The sequence below is a fragment of the Martes martes genome, assembly GCF_963455335.1.
Source record: "Martes martes genome assembly, chromosome: 4".
Lineage (NCBI taxonomy): Eukaryota > Metazoa > Chordata > Mammalia > Carnivora > Mustelidae > Martes > Martes martes.
Genome location: NC_137891.1, coordinates 9,709,164 through 9,730,322, shown reverse-complemented (window position 1 = coordinate 9,730,322; position 21,159 = coordinate 9,709,164). Strand labels below are relative to the sequence as shown.

The window sequence follows — 21,159 nt, the reverse complement described above, 5'->3', positions numbered from 1 at the left end:
AAGAAAGCAACCTGGCAGTTCATACCAGGATTCACTTCGTAGATACGCTGTTTACTGGTTGTGTGAACTTGGGCAAATTATTCCTCTGCATTATTGTTTTCTCATTCCTGAAAAGAAAACTTTAATGCCTGCATTGAGTGATTCATTTATATTTTAAAATAGAAGTGCCATTTTATCAAGTGCTGGCTGTACTATGTACTGTGCACATAACCTATTTGCTTTCCTGCTTTTAATTCTCATTTTATATAGTAGATATTGTTACTATTCTTCTTTTGCAGATCAGAAAACTGATCTTTAGAGAGGTCAGGTACCTCACTGAAAGGCACACAGGTAGAAGGTGAAGTCAGGATTCAAATTCTGAGTATTCTGTTCCACAAGTTTTGGGGTAAATCAATGAGTAAGTTAATGTTAGTGTACCATAATGTGGGTTTTCGATAAGTACTCGTTATTATAAAGCTAGTTTGGGTGTGGTAGGATAATATAAAAAAATTATTTTTCTACTTTTATTGAGTTGTAAATGATACATAACATTGTTTAGGTTTGAGGTATACAGCCCAATGATTGGATATATTGTAAAATGATTACTGTAGTGGTTTATTCAAGATCCATCGCCTCGCATAGTTACAAGTATTTTTTTTTCCTCCTTATGAGAACTTTCAGGATCTTTTAATTTAATTTTAATTTAGTAGCTAAGAAGTTGATCTTGCAGTCTGTAGGTATATATAATTAAGACTGTTCTCCTGGTCTTCTGTAGCCTTGTATTTCTTCATTTGCCTTCCTCATTAAGATTTTGTTACTAAATGAAATTTTTTGGATGAAGTAAACTAATAAAGTTAAAGAAACTTAAAGAATCAGTAAATACTGGTTGATTAAATGTTAAGAAACTGCTGATCCACAGCATTTCTTTGGAAATAGCTTTAAGTATAGCATATGTTTTATGAAGTCTATTGATCAAAAATTAAATGGTAGAACCCAGTAGAATGGGAATTTCTGTTTAATAGGACTATCCCAGTACATTTAAAACTTCTGATAAATTTGTTTTAATTGCTGTTTACTATCAAAATTGTTTATGGGAATCATTCTCGGGGAACATTTTTTCTTCTCTCTGCAAAACATTAACTAGCCTGACCAGTATTATATCGCTAAGGGGTTACATAGACATAGTTTCAGGTAGTTTCAAAAATAATAGAGCATTTGTGGTAAAGAGAAAATATTTAAAGCTTATGTTTTGTGCTAAATTGATTTGTTGCAGGTAATAGGGTATTGTATTTATGAGCTGGACTCTGAGGTTGGGCTGAGATTCACGGCTAGGCTCTCTATTAGAGTTTATGCATGACTTTGGCAAGTTCCTTAAAAACCTGCCTCATTTGCACTACGATGTACACAGTGTGATTGAGTTAGGCTGCTTCCTGAAACTGTTGGTTTGGACACACATTGTGTATAGAACAGTGCCTGGCACCTGCTTCTGAATCAGATGTTTTTTGTTGTCATTTTTGTTGTGTTTAATTTTGTAGTAACATATTATCTCAGGAGTCACCATTTTAAAAATAAGTAATAATGGTTAGATTGAGCACGTTTCCTGTGGTAGACACAAGTTTAGGTTCTTTACACAAATGAATTCATCTAAGTGCCATAACAATCTTACAAAATAATTTTTTATTTTCTAAATATTGTAGATGAGGAAAACTGAGGTACAGAAAGGTTAAGTAGTCCTTATTTAAGCTGTACTCTATTTAAGCTATTAAATGATGGAGGCTGAATTTGAATTTGGGCAAATCTGACTCTAGGGCTTACAGATGTACTTAACCACCCTTTTGTGTTGCTTCTTAATTTTTTTTTTTAAGATTTTATTTATTTATTTGACAGAGAGAGAGAGATCACAAGTAGGTAGAGAGAGAAGGGGAAGCAGGCTCCCCACTGAGCAGAGAGCCCGATGCGGGGCTCGATGCGGGGCTCGATCCCAGGACCCTGAGATCGTGACCTGAGCTGAAGATAGAGGCTTAAGCCACTGAGCCACCCAGGCGCCCCTTGTGTTGCTTCTTAAAGCTACGCATCCATTACTGTTGCTTTAAACTTCAGTGTGAGGGTGAGTTTTACCACAGGTACACAATAGCTTGGTAAACCTGTGTCAGAAACTTGGTATAAAGTAAAATTAACATCATTACAATTTTGTTCCTGTCACTCCATGCGCTTTTCATCTATGGTGGAATTCTTGAGCTGTTGTGAACAGGTGCTATGCTTTGCTTAGGGATAGCCCTGCTTTATATAATTATTAATACTCTCACTCTCTGAAGTGTCCTGGTTTGGACAGTAAGTCACATTGCCATCCTGTTTGTAAGACTCTATTTGCATGAGGTTCACACATCAGAAGTATACAGCTTCCTGGGCAAGAAGTTCAGTTTCAAGTTTTGTGTATGTGTGTATCTCTCTATCTGGCATTCCTCTGTTTTAACACTGTATAAAGTAAAGATGAAAATGCTTACCTTGGGCTGTTAAAAAAAGTAGCTGTGTTATGACAGAAATACCAGAAATACCTGGCAGTGAATTTGGTTATGTTGTTAGAGGTGGAGGGGAATTCTTTCTGCTTTTGAGCAGAGGATCCATTATGTGTTGGGCATTTCTTTTTAATAAAAGGCTACCCATTCCAAAGGAGAGAGAGGTAACCAGTCTGAAAACAGAGTGGTGGGGCCTGAGGGCAAACACAGATGTGGAGATCAGGGCCATTGCCTATATTGTTTGTTGCTGGATTTTTACAAACTGGTGGTAGACCCACTCATGATTCCTGGGTGTAATTATTAGTTTAAAAAAAAACAAAACTTTGCTACTCTGTTTAAAAATATATATATATTCTGGGACGCCTGGGTGGCTCAGTTGGTAAAGCGGCTGCCTTCGGCTCAGGTCATGATCCCAGCGTCCTGGGGTCGAGTCCCGCATCGGGCTCCTTGCTCGGCGGGGAGCCTGCTTCTCCCTCTGTCTCTGCCTACCATTCTGTCTGCCTGTGCTTGCTCGCTCTCTCTCTAACAAATAAATAAATTTAAATTAAAAAAAAAATATATATATATATTCATTGTAGTTAAACATTCTCTAGCTATCCTATTTTAGATTTAGGTTTTAATATCATTTATTGTGATAGATCAGATTTATATATCTATGATAAAATTGCCTTTGTAAATTGCAGATCTTCTGATATTGCCTTGATTTAAATTTAATCAGGTATACAGCAATAACATTTTCCTTTTGATAGTGGCTCTTGATGAGATAGGAGTTTTGACTGTTTAGTGTTGTTAGGAGTCCATAATGAGAAATAATATTTATCTAGTTTGGGTAAGAGAGAAGTGCTATATCTGTTTATTTTTGAAGATTTGTTCTATTATCAGATTATAAGAGTATATAAATATTCTTTGAAATTACAAAGAAATGTGAAGATAATAAAACTTCTAATGAATCCTGGCCACTGTCAATATTTAGGTGTATATAATTGTAGTCCTATGTATCGTTTTAAAGAACAGATTAAATTTTATTAATTGTAGTTTTTGCAACTTGCTTTTTTTATCCAGGGCATTCTAAATATTTTCTAGTATCTATATTTAGTCTTAAAAAGTATGGGTTTGTAGTGGCTACATATTGTTCTGTAACAGGAGTACCGGTCTCCTATAGGTGGACATTTAAGTGACACATGGTTTTCCATTCTTAAAAATCCAACCAGTATGCATATAACTGTTCATACATCTCTATGTACTGTTTTGCTTCTTTTAGGCTCAGTATTCTCACCATGTAATTCAGGAGATCCTAGGACACCTTGATGCTCGTAAAAAAGATTCTCCACGGGTTCGAGCAGGTATCATCCAGGTTCTGTTAGAGGCCGTTGCCATTGCTGCTAAAGGTTCCATAGGTGAGTGTCAGCAAAAACAAAACAAAAAAACTCAAAAAAAATTAATGCTTTAATCTAGTCTAGAATTTTTTTTCAGTAGATACAGCAGTGTATGGAAAACTCCTTAAAAATAATGTTTTTAAATATGCTACAATTTCTCTTGGAATTTCTCAGACTTGTTTAGTGTATACTTAAGCATTTTCCACTATATCAATCTCTCCCTCCTCCTTTTTTCTAATGAAGATTTTTAGATGGAGGAGGAAGATGGCAAAGGCATAGGGGATCCTAGTTTCATCTGGTCCCTGGAATTCAGCTAGATAGCTATTAAATCATTCTGAACACCTGTGAACTCGATTGGAGATCTAAGAAAAGAATTGCTGCAATTCTACATACAGAGAAGTGACCACTTTTTTCAAGAATGACAGGTTGGAAGAACTCACCACAAAAAAAAGACAACAGGAGGCAGTACTGACTGCCAGGGACTTAAACATTATGGATATAAATAAGATGTTGAAACTAGAGTTCAGAGTAACGATTGTAAGATATTATCTGGACTCGAAGAAAGCATAGAAGACACTAGAGAATTCCTTTCTGGAGAAATGAACTAAAATCGAACAAGCTGAAACCAAAAAGGCTATTAATGAGATGCAATATGCTCTCACTGCTAGGATAAATGAGGCAGAACAGAGAATTAGTGATATAGACTCATTTAGACCCAAAGACATCTCCAGACTGGAGGGCATGGAAAACCATTTATCATGCTAATGGGCATCACAGAAAAGCTGAGGTAGCAATCCTTATATCAGACAAATTGGATTTTAAACCAAAGACTGTAATAAGAGATGAGGAAGGATACTATATCAAAATTAAAGGGCCTGTCCATCAAGAAGATCTAACAATTATAAATATTTGTGCCCCTAACATGGGAGTAGCCAATTATATAAACTATAATAATAAAATTAAAGAAACACATCTATAATAACACAATAACAGTAGGGGACTTTAACACCCCACTCGCTGCAGTGGACAGATCATTAAGCAGAAAATCAACAAAGAAACGGACTTTGAATGATACACTGAACCAGATGGACTTCACAGATGGATTCAGAGCATTTTATCCTAAAGCAACAGAATACACATTCTTCCCCAGTGCATGTAGAACATTCTCTAGAGTAGATCACATACTGTGTCACAAATCAGGTCTCAACTCAAACCAAAAGATTGGGATTATTCCCTGCATATTTTAGGACCACAGTGCTTTGAAGCTTGAACTCAATCACGAGGAAATTTGGAAGGAACACAAATATATGGAGGCTAAAGAGCATCATACCGAAGAATGAATGGGTCAACCAGGGAATTAAAGAAGAATTTTAAAAATTCAAATAAATAAATTAAAATGAAAACACAACTGTTCAAACTCTTTGGGATGCTGCAAAGGCAGTCATAAGAGGGAAGTGTATAGTAATACAATCCTTTTCAAGAAACAAGAAACGTCTCAAATACACAACCTAACCTTAAACCTAAAGGAGCTGGAGAAAGAACAGCAAATTAAGCCTAAACCCAGCAGGAGAGGAGAATTCGTAAAGATTAGAGCAGAAATCAGTGAAATAGAAACCAAAAGAACAGTAGAACAGATCAATGAAACTAGGAGCTGGTTCTTTGAAAGAATTAATAAGATCAATAAACCCCTAGCCAGACTTATCAAAAAGAAAAGAGAAAGGCCCTAAGTAAATAGAATTTTAAAGGAAAGAGGAGAAATCACAACCAACACCAAAGAAATACAGACAATTATAAGAATGTATTATGACCCAACTATATGCCAACAAATTAGGCAGTCTGGAAGAAATGGATGCATTCCTAGAAATGTATAAACCACCAAAACTGGAACTGGAACAAATAGAAAACCTGAACAGACGCATAACTGGCAAGGATAGAAGCAGTAATCAGAAATCTCCCAACAAACAAGAGTCCAGGGCTGGATGGCTTCCCAGGGAATTCTGCCAGATATTTAAAGAAGAATTAGTACCTATTTTTCTGAAGCTATTTCAAAAAAATAGAAAAGGGAGAAAAACTTCCAAACTCTTTCTATGAGGCTAGCATTACCTTGATCTCAAAACCAGACAAAGACCTGGGGAATTACAGACCAATATCCCTGATGAATATGGATGCCAAAATCCTCACCAAGATACTAGCCAGTAGGATCCAATAGTACATTAAAAGGATTATTCACCATGACCAAGTGGGATTTGTTCCTGGGCTGCAAGGGCGTTTCAACATCCACAAATCAGTCAACATGATATACCACATTAATAAAAGGACAAGAACCATCTGATCCTCTCAATAGATGTAGAAAAAGCATTTGACAAAGTACAGCATCCTCTCTTGATTAAAACTCTCCACAGAGGGATGGTGAAACATACGTCACTATCATAAAAAACCATATATGAAAAGCCCATGCAAGTAACATTCTCAACGGGGAAGAACTGAGAGCTTTTTTCCCCTATGATCAGGAAGATGACAGGGATGTCCACTCTCACCACTGTTGTTCAGTGTAGTACTAGAAGTCCTAGCTTCAGCAGTCACACAACAAAAAGAAATAAAAGATATCCTAATCAGCAAAGAAGTCAAACTCTCATTCTTCACAGATGACATGAGACTCTGTGGAAAACTGAAAAGACTCCACCTCAAAATTACTAGAACTCATGCAGGAATGTAGCAAAGTGACAGGAAATAACATCGATGCACAGAAATCAGTTGCATTTCTATATACTAACAATGAGACAGAAGAAAGAGAAATTAAGGAATCGATCCCATTTACAATTGCACCAAAAACCATAAGATACGTAGGAATAAACCTAACCAAAGAGGCAAAGGATCTGTACTCAGAAAACTATAGAACAGTCAAAAAGAATTTGAGGAAGACACAAAGAAATGGAAAAATGTTCCATGCCCATGTATTGGAGGAACAAATATTGTTAAAATGTCTACGCTCCCTAGAAGAATCTATACATTCGATGCAATCCCTATCAAAATACCATCAACTTTTTTCACAGAGCTGGAACAAATAACCCTAAAATTTGTATGGGACCAGTAAAGACCCCGAATAACCAAAGGAATGTTGAAAAAGAAAACCAGAGCTGGTGGCATCACAGTGCCAGACCTCAAGCTCTCTTACAAAGCTGTAATCATTAAGACAGTATGACACCGGCACAAAAACAGACACATAGATCAAAGGAACAGAATAGAGAACCCAGAAATGGACCCTCAGCTCTATGGTTAACTAATCTTTGACAAAGCAGGAAAGAATAACCAATGGAAAAAAGACAGTCTCTTTAACAAATGGTGTTCGGAACATTGGACAGCCACATGCAGAAGAATGAAACTGAACCATTTCCTGTCACCATACCCCAAAATAGACTCAAAATGGATGAAAGACCTCAATGTGAGACAGGAATCTATCAATCCTAGAGGAGATCACAGGCAGCAGCCTCTTGACCTTAGCCACAGCAACTTCTTACTAGACACGTCTCTAAAGACAAAGGTAGCAAAGGCAAAAATGAACTATGGGGACTTCATCAAGGTAAAAAGCTTCAGGGGCCCCTGGGTGGCTCCGTCATTGGGCGTCTGCCTTTGGCTCAGGTCATGATCCCAGGGTCCTGGGATCGAGCCCCACATCGGGCTCCCTGCTCAGTGGGAATCTTGCTTGTCCCTCTCGCACTCCCCCTGCTTGTGTTCCCTCTCTCGCTATGTCTCTCTCTGTCAATTGAATAAATAAAATCTTAAAAAAATAAAAAAGGTAAAAAGCTTTTGCCCAGCAAAGGAAATGATGGACAAAACCTAAAGAAGACCTGCAGAATGGGAGGAGCTGTCTTCAGATGTCTTATCAGATAAAGGGCTAGTATGAAGAATCTATAAAGAACTTACCAAACTCAAGACCAAATAATCCAGTTAAGAAATGGGCAGAAGACATTAACAGTTGTTTCTCCAAATAAGACATACATACAAATGACCAAGAAACACTTGAAATAATGCTTAACATCACTGGGCATCAGGGAAATTCAAATCAAAACCATAGTGAGTTACCACTGCATACCAGTCAAAATGGCTAAAATTAACAACTCAGGAAACAACAAATGTTGGCAAGGATGTGGAGAAAGGGGAATCCTGTTATGCTGCTAGTGGGAATGCAAGCTAGTACAGCCATTCTGGAAAACAGGATGGAGGTTCCTCAAAAAGTTAAAACAGGGGGCCCAGGTGGCTCAGTCAGTTAGGTGTCTATCTTCAGCTCACATCATGATCCCTGGGTCCTGGGATCGAGCCCCATGTCGGGCTTCCGGCTCAGTGGGGAGCCTACTTCTCCCTCTCCCGTTCCCCCTGCTTGTGTTCCCTCTCTCTGTTTCTCAAATAATAAATAAAATCTTAAAACAAAACAAAACAAGACAAAAAAACAAGTTAGAGCTAACCCATAATCCAGTAATTTTTACTATTAGGTATTTACCCCAAAGGTACAAATGCAATGATCTGAAGGGACACCTGTACCCCAGTGTTTATAGTAGCAATATCCACAATAGCCAAAGTATAGAAAGAGCCCAGAGGTCCATCAACAGATGAATGGATATAAAAGAGGTGACAGGTATATATATACAATGGGCTCTTACTGAGCCATCAAAAAAATGAAATCTGGCCATTTGCAAGGACATGGAAGGAACTAGACAGTATTTCTCAATCACAGAAAGACAATTAGATGATTTCACTTGTGGAATTTAAGAAACAAAACAGGAACATAGGGTAAGGGAGGGAAAAATGAAACAAGACAAAAGCAGAGAAGGAGACAAACCACAAGAGACTCTAAATCATCGGAAACAAACAGGGTTGCTGGAAGGGAGGTAGTTGGGTGAGAGGATGGGGTAACTGGGGGATGGGCATGAAGGAGGGCATGTGATATCATGAGCACTGGATATGATATATAGCTGATGAATCACTGAACTCTATCTCTGAAACTAAAAATACACTGTAAGTTAATTAATTGAATTTAAATTTAAAAAACATGAAAAAGATTTTTGAATTCCCCTTATGTGCTAGGCATTTGGGAGGATATACATGCAGGAAACTTAGAGTTTACTTGAAGTTAGACAACTTTACCTAATGCTGTGTTCAGGGCAGGTTTGCTCACATTTCTTCAGAAAGCCAGGGATAGAAATTGGTTTCGTAAGAGCAAAATACTACACAGCCCATGTGGCTAGAATGTGTGGTAGTGTGGAAGAAGTCAGAGAAACAGCTTTAATGTTAAAGTTGCAGCCAAATCATGGACGTAATTCTACAGTTGATTGGTATCCTTAGGTATTTAATGTAATCTTTATCAAAGATGTGCTGTAGGATAAGTAATTCATCTGGCTGAAAAACGTAAGACACTTCAGAAATAACAAGTGGTTGCCAGCATTGTAGGCACAAGGGAAAGAACTTGACCTTTGATGGCAGCACAGGAATGGGAATGTAAACAGGATTGGATAATGACTGACTATAGGGTTAACAAAGAGAAGGGACAGATCAGAGGTCAATTTTTCACTTGCATGTCCTTAGAAGAATGGAAGAGGCCATGATAGAATTACTAAACTTAGTAGAAGAATCTGGTTATGGTTTTTTTGCTTCAGAATCAAAGTGGAAATACATTAGCTACTAAAATACTCTAGTGCTCATTCGGTGTCAAATAGGAGTGGGCATTTTGGATATGGACTTTTTATTACTTATAATTTATCTCAAAGAGATGGAATCAGTTTAACTGAAAAGTTAATTTGAGATATTACATGAAACATACTACGTTGAATTATCACACTAGTGTCTCTTAATGTATGAGATACTATATACTAAGCTCTGTACATTTGAAGAAGTATTTGACCATGGCTGCCTGTCCTGGATAAGATTGCAATTAAAAGTTGGAGGCAGAAATAAAAAACACTGATAGTGACAAACAGGTGCAGAATAGTTATAGAACTAAAAGCAGAAAACAAATTTCATTTAACTGAATCTGATAAATTGGCTAGTTTCTTTCTCATAACGGAGGCAAATTATCCCTTCTTCATCTTCAAAAGCTGCAAAATAAATTTCTGACATGACAGTGAGCTATGGTACTGTGATTCTGTGGGTTCTGATCCAACAAGCAACTTAAATACTATCCTATTACATGTTATTTTGAGGCGACAAGATTATATGGATTTAAAGTTTTTGTAATTTTTATATGCAAATACACATTTTGTGTGGTTTGTACCAGAGGTTCAAATGGTCAGTTGCTATGAGATGCCCAGTAGATGCTGGAATAACTGGGAGACTTTTTACTTAGGTATTTCTCATTTACTTTTTTACGATTCTGGAAATATCCAAAAATCTCTGAGAAATGTGAGAATTGGTTTTGATTATATAACTTTGGAAAAGCTCATTTAGAGTTTGTTTACAGGACCCACAGTGCTAGAAGTCTTTAACACCCTCCTGAAGCATCTGCGTCTCAGTGTTGAATTTGAAGCAAATGATTTACAGGGGGGATCCGTAGGCAGTGCTAATTTAAACTCAAGTTCCAAAGACAATGATGAGAAGATTGTGCAGAATGCTATCATCCAAACAATAGGTGAGTATGTTTCACTTTTCCAAACTATTATGTGGAAGTGATTAAAAGAGCTTTTACTGAAAGTTACTTGTCTCTTAGAGTACATTAGTCAAAGGTGAATGATGGCTCAGACTTTTCAAAGACTTGATATTCTGAAACAAACATAAGAATAGGACAAAGAACACTGTATACCCTTCACCCAGATTCATCTATTAATATTTTATGCTATTTATTTTATCATTTATGTTGTCTTTTCTTCTCCCTCCTTCTCTCCCATTTCTCTGTGTGTGCATGTATGTATGTGTATGTGTACATATATGTGCATATATAAATGTGAGGAAAGAGGTAGGCATATACATATATTCTCATTTTTTCCCCTAAACCACTAGAGATTAAGTGCATATGCATCATGGTCCTTTACTGCAGAGAATTTTTCCAAAGAATAAGATTCTTACATAACTAGAATACAGTTAACCAATGTCAGTGAATTTAACATTGGCATATTCGTTAATCAGACTTCCATATTTCAGTTTTGTCATTTGACCTAAGAATATCCTTTAGAGCATGTTTTTCCTTACATCCAGGATTCAGTCTGGGATCATAAATTGCATTTAGTTTTAATATTTCTTGAGTTCCTTTAGTCTGGAACGTTTCGATTCTGATATGGGAGTTTTTAAGAACATACCATTCCCTTTTAAAAAATTTTTTTCATTTGGGTTTGTCTGGTGTTCATTCCTGGCTGGATACCACATAAGTGATAAAGTTCCTCTGGGAGTATTACGCACAGAGAGGTGTGCAGTGTACTTTTGCTTCTCATTGGTGATGTAAGTTTTGATCACTCAAAGAGTTCTGTTTCTCTGTTGTACGGTTTCAGTTTTTATCCTTGCAACAGTAAGCAGTCTCTGAGGATATGCTTTTAGACCATGTGGATATTCTGCTTTTCACCCAAACCTCCCCCTGAATTTAGTAATCATTCATAAATCTCTCCTGAATCTGTCTTTACTGTAATGTTGTAAATGGATGGTTTTCAAACTTGGCACTCCCTCCACAGCTGTCAGGTGGCACTTTGTGTTCTGCATGAGCAGGAGTCCCTTTTTTTCCCCTGTGTATATATGTAGGAATGCAGGTATTTATATCTTTGTTATTGGTATGAGCTCGTGGACTTATTTTCATGCTTCATAATTCATTTTGTATTTATTATTATATTTTGGTGCTCAAATTGTCCCAGATTTGGGCAGTGGGAATTCCCATCCTTCATGTCTTTGTAACATCCTCCCATTCTTTTGAGCACAATCTTACTGGTTTAAGCTGTTTGAGGCTCATTTTATATTTCCTGTCCCAGCCATGGAATCTCATTTCTCAAAGTGCTATGGTTTCTTTTACTGGGGAATGGTATTAGAAACCAAGTTGGGGGCGCGCCTGGGTGGCTCAGTGGGTTAAAGCCTCTGCCTTTGGCTCAGGTCATGATCCCAGGGTCCTGGGATCGAGCCCCGCGTCGGGCTCTCTGCTCAGCAGGGGCCTGCTTCCCCCCGCCCACCCACCCCTCTCTCTGCCTGCCTCTCTGCCTACTTGTGATCTCCGTCTGTCAAATAAATAAATAAAATCTTTAAAAAAAAAAAAAAAAGAAAGAAACCAAGTTGGGGGGACTACCACCTTGGGCTTTAATTTCACATGTTTTTTTCTTAAAAACATGGTTAAATTACAATAAAAAGGTTAAGAATGTCCTTTAAAAAAAAAGCCATGAGAATTTTGGGGGGGGGGGAATAAAATGATCTGACTGTATTAAAGTAAAATACAAATTAAGCAAACTCCTGTTCCACTTTAACCTTCCCCTCCCGGTATCTTTTAATGGAATTATGATTGCTACAATAATTTGAAAATTGAGTATTATCTTTGGGGCTTAGTACCTAATTTCTAATGGTTGCTAATAGTTTCTGGTGCTAATGGTGCTAATGGTGCTAATAGTTTCTGCAAAAAGTAGAGTTGTGCATAAATTTACTTATGTCTTTTATCTGAGTAACTTTCCTGTGTATAGGCTACTTATTTGTAATAGTCCTTTGGAATATGTAATACAAAGTTTCTCTTTTTTATATTCTTTGTAAAGTTTTATGGATATACATATATGCATATATATAAGCATTCGGCACTATATTGAATGTTTATATTAGGCCCCATACTAGGATTTTGTGGTGCATGTAGTTCTCCCCTTGTGGACTCATGTGGTTGATCTGCTTGGTGCCATATCTCTGTTTCACCTAGCTACAGTCTTATGTACACAGAAATTATCCTCATGAGGGCAAAGCCCCATGTATTTCTTACTTAGTACTGTAACAGATAGTAGGTGCTTAAGATTTTTGGAGTGAGTGAAAAGACAAAGCATAATGGAAATCCAGTATTACCGTGGACTCTCAGTGTAGCAGAGACATTCTCAGTATTCCTTAAAACAATTAGATCTGTGTATGGTACACATAATTTTTATGGTGACTCAAATTTATTTGGATTATTTATGGATTTTTTGTGATGTTTTAAGATAAGAAATCAACTGTTCTTGTTTTCAGAGAATTAAATTGCTTTCGTGACCTATAATTAATACAGTGGTACTCTTTCACTCCAGAACATTTAATTAATTTATTTTATATTTCATTTATTTTAGTTAATATTAATATATTTTATAATATACAATATAGATATAATAGGCTCAATCAATATTTCTGTGACATAACACATTCAAAATAACATATGAAATATTAAAACATGAGAGAAAAGAAGTCCAGTGTGGCACAGTGAGTAAGATTTTTATTTAGTCACCCTTCTGATTTCCTCAGTATTTTCTTTTAGAAATTCTCAGTACTCTGGTAGTTACTAGATCATGTGGATATCGCTATGAGTCTAGGGAGCAGGGCTGCTATGCCTTTGGCACATGACAGTACCAGGCTGGCCAAATTCTTTTTTTTAACAGTAATCAAGAACTTAGCTCCCTGCAGTGTTCTTTCTTTCTTCGCAGTCAGGGTGAGGGGGGCTCTTCAGCACCTCCACTCTGTGGTTCAAGTACAAACATATAGAAAATTAATTCCTTTCAGAGCTCTCCTCCCAGTTGATTATGTTGGAAACCTATGCCTTCGTGGTAATGACTGGCTTGCTCAGAACAGAAAATCAGTGTCTAGTTTTACATGGTGATTAGCAACATATCTAATTGGGTTCTTGCAAAGTTGAAAGTACCTTACAGGGAGGAAGGAGAGGGTAATAATAACATAGGCTTTGGAAATGAATAGCCTTCACCTCAGGCCTAACTCTTAGCTGTGTGGTTTTTTGGTGTGAGCTATTAACCTCCCTAATCCACATTTCCACAAGAGGCAACTGAGGTTAATAAAAAATTGTTCCTAGACTCATACGGTTATTTTGAGGATCCCAATACAAAGTAGTTTCTTAACCCCATAGATAGTGCTTCTGAAGTGTTAGAATAGCATGCTTTACGTGGATTGTGTAATGTTAAGATCATGAGATTTTTCATATGTTTGTGGCATAAAATTTTTATACATTGTTGAATTTGGTATGCTAATCTGTTGGAAATTTTTGCATCTGTATTCATGAAAGATAGAGGTTTATAGTTGCCTTATAAAAAAAAAGATCATGAGATTTTTGATTACTGAAGTGTGTGATAATGGGAAGTGACTTTTATTCCCAGATCCAATCAATGATAAATAAAACAGTTTGAGTTTGCATATATTATTAATTCCAATCATAGAAGCTTAAGAGTTAAATTGAAAAACTAATTTATTCTTCAATATTAAACATGAGTTTTTTATAATGATCATATTGCATTTTGAGAAATGAACAAAACCAGCATGATTCAGTACCTGTTCTGATCTTTCAAAGAAACAACAGTTTGAGGTTTGAGGAAGTGAAAATTAAATGTTCTAGGTCTTCTAGACTAGGAAGTAAATCATTAAAGGCTACAGCAGATAAATTTAAAATATCCAGAAGGCGTAAGAGTACAAGAGAAAAATGACAAGTAAATAAGGTTTTGTGGGTTTTTTGTGTTAGTTGAATAATACATTGAATTAACCCATTGGGTTAGACGGTAAACCTGGTTCATTGTAATGAGATTTTACAATGTTTCAGCAATTGAAGCCAAAATAGTGACCTAATTATTGACCTATTCAACAAAATATGACCCAGTTTCTGACTTCCTTACCAGAACAAGAATTTGGGCTCACAGTATATTAAAAAGAGTTTCATCAGAAATGCTACTGAGGGTTTTTTTCCCCCCCTTTTCTTAAAGTCCAGCCCAAATTTATTTTGGTTTGCCATATGCAAAAGATTTTTATAAATCTTATAAACCATATGCAAAAGATTTTTAGACATGTATTATTTTATCAAGTATTAATTTATTCTGTACATCTTATATATGAGTAAATGAACAGAAGAAATTAGAGTATCTATTTAGAGTATTGTTTTTTGAATTTTTAAAATTTAATACAGTTCAAATCACTGTGCCACGTTCATTTCAGCTTCTTCACTGCCAAACCTGGGGGCAGGGACTGCTTTAATTTCTCCGTCTTTGTGATGACTGAGATACAAAGGTATCTGCTGCACTGAGCTTTAAGACTTCATGTTATCCTTACTTTTCTTTATCTTGCCGGGTGTGGCATCCTTTCACCTGGCCATGAGCAGAAAGCCCATTATTTCTTCAGTTCAGCCAGGCATGGCTACAAGGAACGCAGGGGCGCGTGTGGCCAGCACGTGAGCTAAAAGACGGGAGGACAGAAAAGGACTTTAGAGTTATGTATGTAACTTAAAGATACCATTTTACCACATATTGAAAGCTTTGGTTAAAAATATATTATGATTGAGTATTATGGAAAAAATACATTTCAACTTGTAAAATTTATCTTAACTTTTTCTTAATATTTTCATAGGATTTTTTGGAAGTAACCTACCAGATTATCAGAGGTCAGAAATAATGATGTTCATTATGGGGAAAGTACCCGTTTTTGGAACATCCACCCATACTTTGGATATCAGTCAACTAGGGTATGCATATGTAGTTTTCCTGTGCTCTCAAACTATAAATCTTAATGTAATCTTGGATTAAATTTCATCTTAATGTTGTAATATGTTTTCTTTTCTTTTTTTATGTTTTAATTTTTTAATCTTTTGTAATGAAAATTCTATGGACATCGTTGTTTTTGTGGCACTACATTGCTAAGCAGTTGTATCAACATTGCTTGATTTTAGAATCAGTTTTCAGTATATTGTAAATTCTCAAATTTTCTGTGTCTTATATTGACTGGGTTGAAGGTTTATTTGGCCTGGACATTCTCTATATATATACACATAAGGTTGGGTACAGCTTCAAGTTTCCTATAAAAATCTTAAAAATTGTATAGGAAATTTAAAATTTTAAACTTTGTTTTTCCAGGATGTTGACTTATTCCTAGAATTCTAGAACTGAAAGTGATTTTAAAGATATGTTTTGGCTCCCTCATTTTAAACATGCTAAAGCTTTAGTTTGTAAATATTTTTGTGTGTTTTTAATTTCATGAAGAAATGATAGTCTTATTTGATTTATATTTCTGTGACCACTAATTAAATAATCCTTTTCCATTTGTTAGTTTTTTTTTAAATTGTCTGTATATTGATAAATGTTAAATAGATACTATGTCAATTATATTCATGGTAAATATATTCTTACAGCGTCTTTAAATTGGGATTGTTTCGTTGTGTTTTCATATGATTGAATTACTGAATTTTCACGTCATTAAATTTGTAGATCTGTTCTCTTTGAGAGCCAATAGCTTTTTAACTTTTTGTTTGAATTTTTGTTTGTTTCTTACATTTAACTCTTAAATATATGAAATTGATGAGTATAAAGTGAGCCATGACGTTAGCAAGTATGGAAACAATCTATTTAATCAAAATTAATAGAATTTTAAAATCAAGTAGTTATATAAGTAAATGAAATAACATCAATGTTAATTACTATCAACAAAGATAATACTAGTATTTTATATATCTTAGGGATTTGGGAACCAGGCGGATTCAGATAATGTTGCTGAGATCTTTACTTATGGTAAGTCATTTAAGATAAGTGAAGAATAGGGGCGCCTGGGTGGCTCAGTGGGTTAAGCCTCTAACTTTGGCTCGGGTTGTGATCTCAGGGTCCTGGGATCGAGTCCCACATCGGGCTCTCTGCTCAGCTGGGAGCCTGCTTCTCCCTCCTCCTTTGCCTGCCTCTCTGCCTACTTGTGATCTCTTTGTCTGTCATATAAATAAAATCTTAAAAAAAAAAAATAAGTGAAGAATAAACTTATTGAAGAGGAACGAATAACTTCATGTTATCTGGTTTTTCTTATATTGTAAGATACTGTTTATGGTTAGCTTTTTTCTATGGCTTATATACTTAAATATTTTATTCTTTTACTGTTTATTCCTCACTTGCGTCATTTTACTTGATCTTCATAATGATTGACATATACAGAAGATAGAAAGTGTTATGTTTTATACAGAAAGATGCCTGGGCTCAGACACGTGGAGTGGAAGGAGGGGAAGAGGTTCACCACGGTCAATAAGCTGAAGACTAGAATTTGGATGTGAAACCATTTTCTTTGTACAGATCATGTTATTTCCATCATACACTGACCAAATAATGACTTCTCCTTTGGAAAATAATTCAGCTATAAATAGACAAAAAGGAAAAGCATACCTAAAATGTAAAGTCCTCTGGTTCTTTTACAGTAATCATTTTCATCTTTGATTTAACTATATCTTAACTATATTTAGTATAATGCCAAGAACAAAATAGGAGCTAATTATTTGGAATGTGTGTCCTTTCCAAATCTTTAAAGATGTTTAAAATTTCTTTTAGGAAATCTCTATTGTACATGAGCCCTTTTAAAAAAAAAAAAAAAAAACAAGGTTTTATTTATTTGGGAGAGAGCACGAGAGAGAGTAAGCAAGCAGAACGTGGGGGGGGGTTGTGAATGGAGGGCAGAGGGAGAAGCAGGCTCCCTGCTGAGTGGGGAGCCCGATGTGGGGCCCAATCCAGGACCCCAAAACTATAACTGAATTGAACGCAGATGCTTAACCAACTGAGCCACCCAGGTGCCCCCTTTTTTTTTTTTAATAAATATTTCATACTTAGAGATTTTGTGTTTCATATTTAATTCTGGTTATGGTATTTGCTATACAGAAGTTTAAATATAATATAGTCAGATTAATCAGTCCTTTCATATGTATTTTATGCTTTTTTATTTTATCTTGTTTAAGAACTTTTGCCTATTCTTTTTTTTTAATTAAGTTTTAAATTTTTTTATAAACATATAATGTATTTTTAACCCCAGGGGTATGGGGCTGTGAATCGCTTGGTTTACACATTTCACAGCACTCACCATAGCACATACCCTCCCCAATGTCCATAACCCCACCACCCTCTTCTAACCCCCCTCCCCCCAGCAACCCTCAGTTTGTTCTGCGAGATTAAGAGTCTCTTATCGTTTGTCTCCCTCCCGATCCCATCTTGTTTCATTTATTCTTTTCCTACCCCCCAAACCCCCCACGTTGCATCTCCACTTCCTCATATCAGGGAGATCATATGATAGTTGTCTTTCTCCGATTGACTTATTTTGCTAAGCACAATACCCTCTAGTTCCATCCACATTGTCGCAGATTTGCCTATTCTTATGAGCACATTTTCCTTATATTTTTTTACAAAAGTTTTTAGAATTTGGCTTTCCATAGGTAGATATTTGAAGTTTACTTTTGTATGTGATGTGAGACTTGGATATATTTTTAACTCTTCTAGGCAGGTGGCAATTGTCCTAACCAATTTTCTTGCTCACTTATAAAAATCACCTCGATCCTGTAATAAGTGCCCAAATATAAATACCCATATTTGCTTGTAATACTGACTATAAATAGAGACTATCCACCTGAAATTTCTTTTGTTTCTAAGCCTTTTAATTAAACAAATACCCTGAGTAAATCATCTTGTCTCTAATCCTAATTATACCAGAGTCACCTGAATAAATGTCTTTGTGGTATGGTTAAAATGCTTAATACCATATAAATATATGTTCTTTCAAAGCTTTAAATTTAGAGGATAGGGATATATTAGAAATGTCAAATCAAGTAATGAATAAAGTACAGCTTTCCAGAATAAAAATGTATTCCTGTTAACCCAAACTGCTTACTTTAAAAGAACAATTTGACAATTTAAGTTAAAAAATTTCAGTTCTTACCTGTACTGTACTATCTGCTACCTAATACCTGGTGTGCAGTTAGTACTGAACTACCATTGCCACAAATTCTTGACCTCTCTGAGCCTCTTTTCTATTACAAAATGGAGATATGCACTGATGCTCACCTCGTAGGGGTGTGGTGACGAGGAAGTTAATATTCAGACAGTACTTAGACTGTGCCTGGCACATAGTAAATATGTGCTTTTATTAATTTTATTCTCTTATGTTTTTGCAAATTAAAATCCTCATTACTTTCTTAAAAAGATTTATTTATTTTAGAGGGAGAGCACCGTGGGGAGAGGGAGAAGGAGAAGGACAAGGAGGGAGAGTCTTAAGCAGATTCCACACTGAGCATGGAAGCTGATGTGGGGCTCCATCTCGTGACCCTGAGATCATGACCTGAGCAGAAACCAAGAGTCAGACACTTAACCTGACTGTCACCCAGATGTCCTAAAATCCTCATTACCTTATAACTTTCCTTCTTGTTTTTCATTCAGGCTTATGTTCATACTTGCTGTTCCTCTAAGTTTATGGTTTTTATAAATTGGTTTGAGAATTTTACTGAAGAAGGACTCATGACAAAGGTTTTTTGTTTATTTTTTCTCCCCATGATCAGGTGACCTCTGGATACAAAGCAAAGACAATTGTTACTGCACTGCCTGGATCTTTTCTGGATCCTTTGTTATCACCATCTCTCATGGAAGACTATGAACTGAGACAGTTAGTCTTGGAAGTCATGCATAATCTCATGGATCGCCATGACAATAGGGCAAAACTTCGAGGGATCAGGTAGTGGGCCATTTTAAAATAGACTTAGTGATAATGTTTTTAAATTCCCACATTAATGTATTCAAGTATTGTAATTTTTTTAATCTAAGAGTTTTAAGTTTTATTAATTCAAAGTTTTATTTATTTGGTATTAAATAGGGGCGCCTGGGTGGCTCAGTGGGTTAAGCCTTTGCCTTTGGCTCAGATCATGATCTCAGGGTCCTGGGATCGAGCCCGGCATCCGGCTCTCTGCTCATCAGGGAGCCTGCCCCACCCCCCCATCCCCGCCTGCTTCTCTGCCTACTTGATCTCTGTCAAATAAATAAATAAGATCTTTGGAAGGGAAAAATAATAATAATAATTGGTATTAGATAACTTATTATATTTTAAGATAGCAAATGTTTGAAGATCATTTAATGTACTTTCAGAGGTCTCATCTACAAGTAGTTACTAGTTACATGAATTTTATTTTGATTTTGCTTGACTCCTTGACAGGAGTCAAGATGAATTTATGCATTCCTCTTAATTGAGCTTGGTAATTCAGTAGTATCATTACATACAGGCTTATTTCAAATGCTCATTGAAATGTGTTATATTGTTCAAACTCCTAAGTATAACTATGATTTGCCTAAGAAGACAGGATATTATAATTAAATGTGCTATTCATTAAAAATTATATGTTGTCTCTAGAATAATACCAGATGTAGCTGACCTAAAGATAAAAAGAGAAAAAATTTGTAGACAAGACACAAGTTTCATGAAAAAGGTAGGATGATTTTCTTAAAAATAAGGCATGATATAAGTTATATCTGTTCAAATTGTTAAGTAGTTTTTATATTGATCCTGTGACTTTAAAAGGAAGCCATTGAATTTTGCGCCATTGGAAATCTCAGTCTGCTCTCTTTAGCCTTCTCACATTACCACAATGTTCTTGACAGTGTTTCTTCCAGCCTATGTTTAAGCATTGGTGGATGGATGCTGCAATAGTTCTGAGTTCTTTTGAGTAAAAAGTTCCTGTAATTTCTGTCTTGCACTCCTCTCTACCCCAGGCGCACACGCTGATTCTACGTTTAATGGCTTCAAGTTTTTGGAAATACTTATCACCATTAAATATATAAATATAATGAGTGTTTTATGTTTTTATTGTGTATTTGGCATTGTTCTGTCATTATTTGGGATATAAAGATGAGGTAGGCAGGATCTCTGCCCTTAAATGTAATATGTAGCCAAATTTTCATTATGATCCGTTGAATTTTGTACGTCTCTTGGCAAGTGGCTGAAATTAGAAAATCAGGACACCTAAAGTAATTTAGCATATTGAATAATCTTTCAGTGTATTCTTCATCCAAAGCTTGAGCACTAAGTATTTGCCAGATTCTGAGCTCAGCATTGAGAGATACAGCAGTATCCATGACACACATGCCAGCTGGTTTCAAGATAATCCCAGTCTTGGTGGATAAGTGAGCCGTGGTCTTTAGGGTTGCAAGGAATAACAGATAGAGAGCCCCATAGGAAGACAGGTACAGATATCTATAATCTATTTTCTTTTTTGGCTCATTACTAGACCATGATTTGTCCCTGTCACTATCTTTTATTTTGCTCTATTACTATTGATTGCTGTGTTTCAAGTTAATGTCCCCACACTTTAAAAACTTCATTTGAAAAATAATTTATAAAATAAC

At 35.9% G+C, this 21,159-nt stretch overlaps 1 protein-coding gene across 2 annotated transcripts in view; it reads left to right on the top strand.

The window, feature by feature from the left end:
- The window catches only part of EFR3A (EFR3 homolog A), a 108,410-nt gene that overhangs the window by 57,300 nt on the left and 29,951 nt on the right, over window positions 1–21,159 (top strand). For both annotated transcript variants that reach the window (XM_080801461.1, XM_080801462.1), the window contains exons 9-14: window positions 3,757–3,892; window positions 10,323–10,490; window positions 15,389–15,503; window positions 16,491–16,542; window positions 19,326–19,498; window positions 20,168–20,243. In XM_080801461.1, coding sequence (XP_080657587.1) covers window positions 3,757–3,892; window positions 10,323–10,490; window positions 15,389–15,503; window positions 16,491–16,542; window positions 19,326–19,498; window positions 20,168–20,243 — 720 coding nt within the window. The remainder of the gene's footprint in view (window positions 1–3,756; window positions 3,893–10,322; window positions 10,491–15,388; window positions 15,504–16,490; window positions 16,543–19,325; window positions 19,499–20,167; window positions 20,244–21,159) is intronic.